The sequence below is a fragment of the Etheostoma cragini genome, chromosome 6 (assembly GCF_013103735.1).
Source record: "Etheostoma cragini isolate CJK2018 chromosome 6, CSU_Ecrag_1.0, whole genome shotgun sequence".
Classification (NCBI taxonomy): Eukaryota; Metazoa; Chordata; class Actinopteri; order Perciformes; family Percidae; genus Etheostoma; species Etheostoma cragini.
In genome coordinates this window covers 13,202,855-13,204,683 of record NC_048412.1, presented here as the reverse complement: position 1 = coordinate 13,204,683, position 1,829 = coordinate 13,202,855, and the positions used below count along the sequence as shown (strand labels likewise).

Genomic DNA, 1,829 nt, shown 5'->3' with positions numbered 1-1,829 from the left:
TTATGTATGAAGCCCTCACACTGATTTTCATCCACCCAGGACTGCATAGACATGTCTCATTGGTTTAAAGCTTTTTTCAACACTGATGAAACACAAACAAGTTGTTGTTTTTTCAAACTCCAAGTAGTGTTCCTTAGAAAATGGGCAAGATTTTAACTGTGAACTTTATTATCCACCACGTCATAGCAGTCTGAGCATATTGGCACATTGGCAGTAACTGTTATGATTTTTAGCACACAGGAATTTTGACTGACATTTTTCTAATCCACAGTTTACTGAACCCCATTAAGTGTGGAGAAAATAAGACTTGAGCCAAGATCTTGTGTATATTTTTGATATATAAATTCTATAGTAACTGTTATCTGTGATATGGTGTTACAGTGGCACGCCTGGCTGTGAGAAACCTTCTGCTGAGTGATGAGACCACCCAGAGCTTAGAGGCATCATGGGAGCTGGAAGACCCCCATGTGGAAAGCTACAGGGTCTCCTACACTAGCCTCAGGGGCGACCACCAAGAGGAGTCTGTGAGTTAATCAAGTTGTGAGCTGTGACTGTAAAAGGAATCATTCACAGCACAGATTAAGAGATGCAAGGGACATTAGCTGTAGTGGAGCTATGGTTGTGTGCATTGAGTGTTTTCTGATTTGGATTATTTCTCTCGTTTATGAGGTATTTGCATATCCCTGCATAGTTACTAAGGTCTCCCTCCTTATGTTTCTCTGCCACTGTGGGCATTGTAGCTCTCACATACATGCATGGCATTAAGACACACAAAACTCTTCCCTGGTGAGTTGTGAACACTGATTATTTCGAATAGACATCACTGGAGTTGTATTGGGAGGAAGATCCTGGTTGGCACTGCAGCGGTCAGTGTCGGGTCATCTGCTCCAATCAAATTTGTGATCACATTTTTTTCATTTTTCATATTCAGAAAAAAATATTAATGTAAATATTATGTTCACAAACAGTTACAAACAACACACTGGGATATAGGAACATGTCCCAGGGCCACAAAATTAATCACACATGCAAACAAAAGAAAAGGCTACAGCATTGACTTTAAGGACTCATCAATGCTGTGCCAAGTCTCCAAAGTCTTCCCTGGGGCTCCACCCACACCAGCCACAGAGAGTTCCATGTACGTGGTATCCAAAAAAGAAAGGATCCATGAACAAACAGATAAGTCAAGAGGTAGTTTCCAATGGGTTGCATTCATCCTCTAAACAGCTGCAAGTCCAGCTGACTGGTCATTCATAATCAAAACATTGACAGTAACAGGCACAGTAACATTAATCTAAGTGTAAATTTTGGATGCAGTATTGTCCCAGAACATACGAAGAAGTGTGCCTTGAGCTTTAATCGGGCAAGAAGTGCACAAAGGGCTGATAATTATTTTCATGTGGTGTATTTTCATGGGGGTGAGATATGTCCTATGTCCAGATCATTTCAAAAGGAAGATAAGAGCGGCCAGATATCACCAAGAACTGATAAATCCTGCATACCATGCCACAGTTTTTAGGCTGCACAGTAAATAACTTCCAAATAGGATGGTTTGGCAAAGGCCTCTGCCAGGGGACGATGTACGCTTTGAATGCCAACCTTAACTGAAGGTAAAAGAAAAAAGAGGAACATGGTAGACTGAATGCATTTTGTAATTCAGAAAAGGGTAACAAGAAAACCTCGCCAAAATGTATGTTCCCATTGTGGGCCTGTTATTGGCCTCCCACCAATCAGTGCCATATTAATGAATAATTGGGAAAAAGTGTGCCAGTTACAAGCTAAAAAGCAGTATGTTTCAGCTGATCTCCAAGTTCTGATAAGATGAGCGA

The 1,829-nt window shown here is 41.0% G+C and overlaps 1 protein-coding gene across 2 annotated transcripts in view; it reads left to right on the top strand.

The window, feature by feature from the left end:
• col14a1a (collagen, type XIV, alpha 1a) overlaps nucleotides 1–1,829 on the top strand; it is a 128,394-nt gene that overhangs the window by 48,723 nt on the left and 77,842 nt on the right. For both annotated transcript variants that reach the window (XM_034873365.1, XM_034873366.1), the window contains exon 19: nucleotides 382–524. In XM_034873365.1, coding sequence (XP_034729256.1) covers nucleotides 382–524 — 143 coding nt within the window. The remainder of the gene's footprint in view (nucleotides 1–381; nucleotides 525–1,829) is intronic.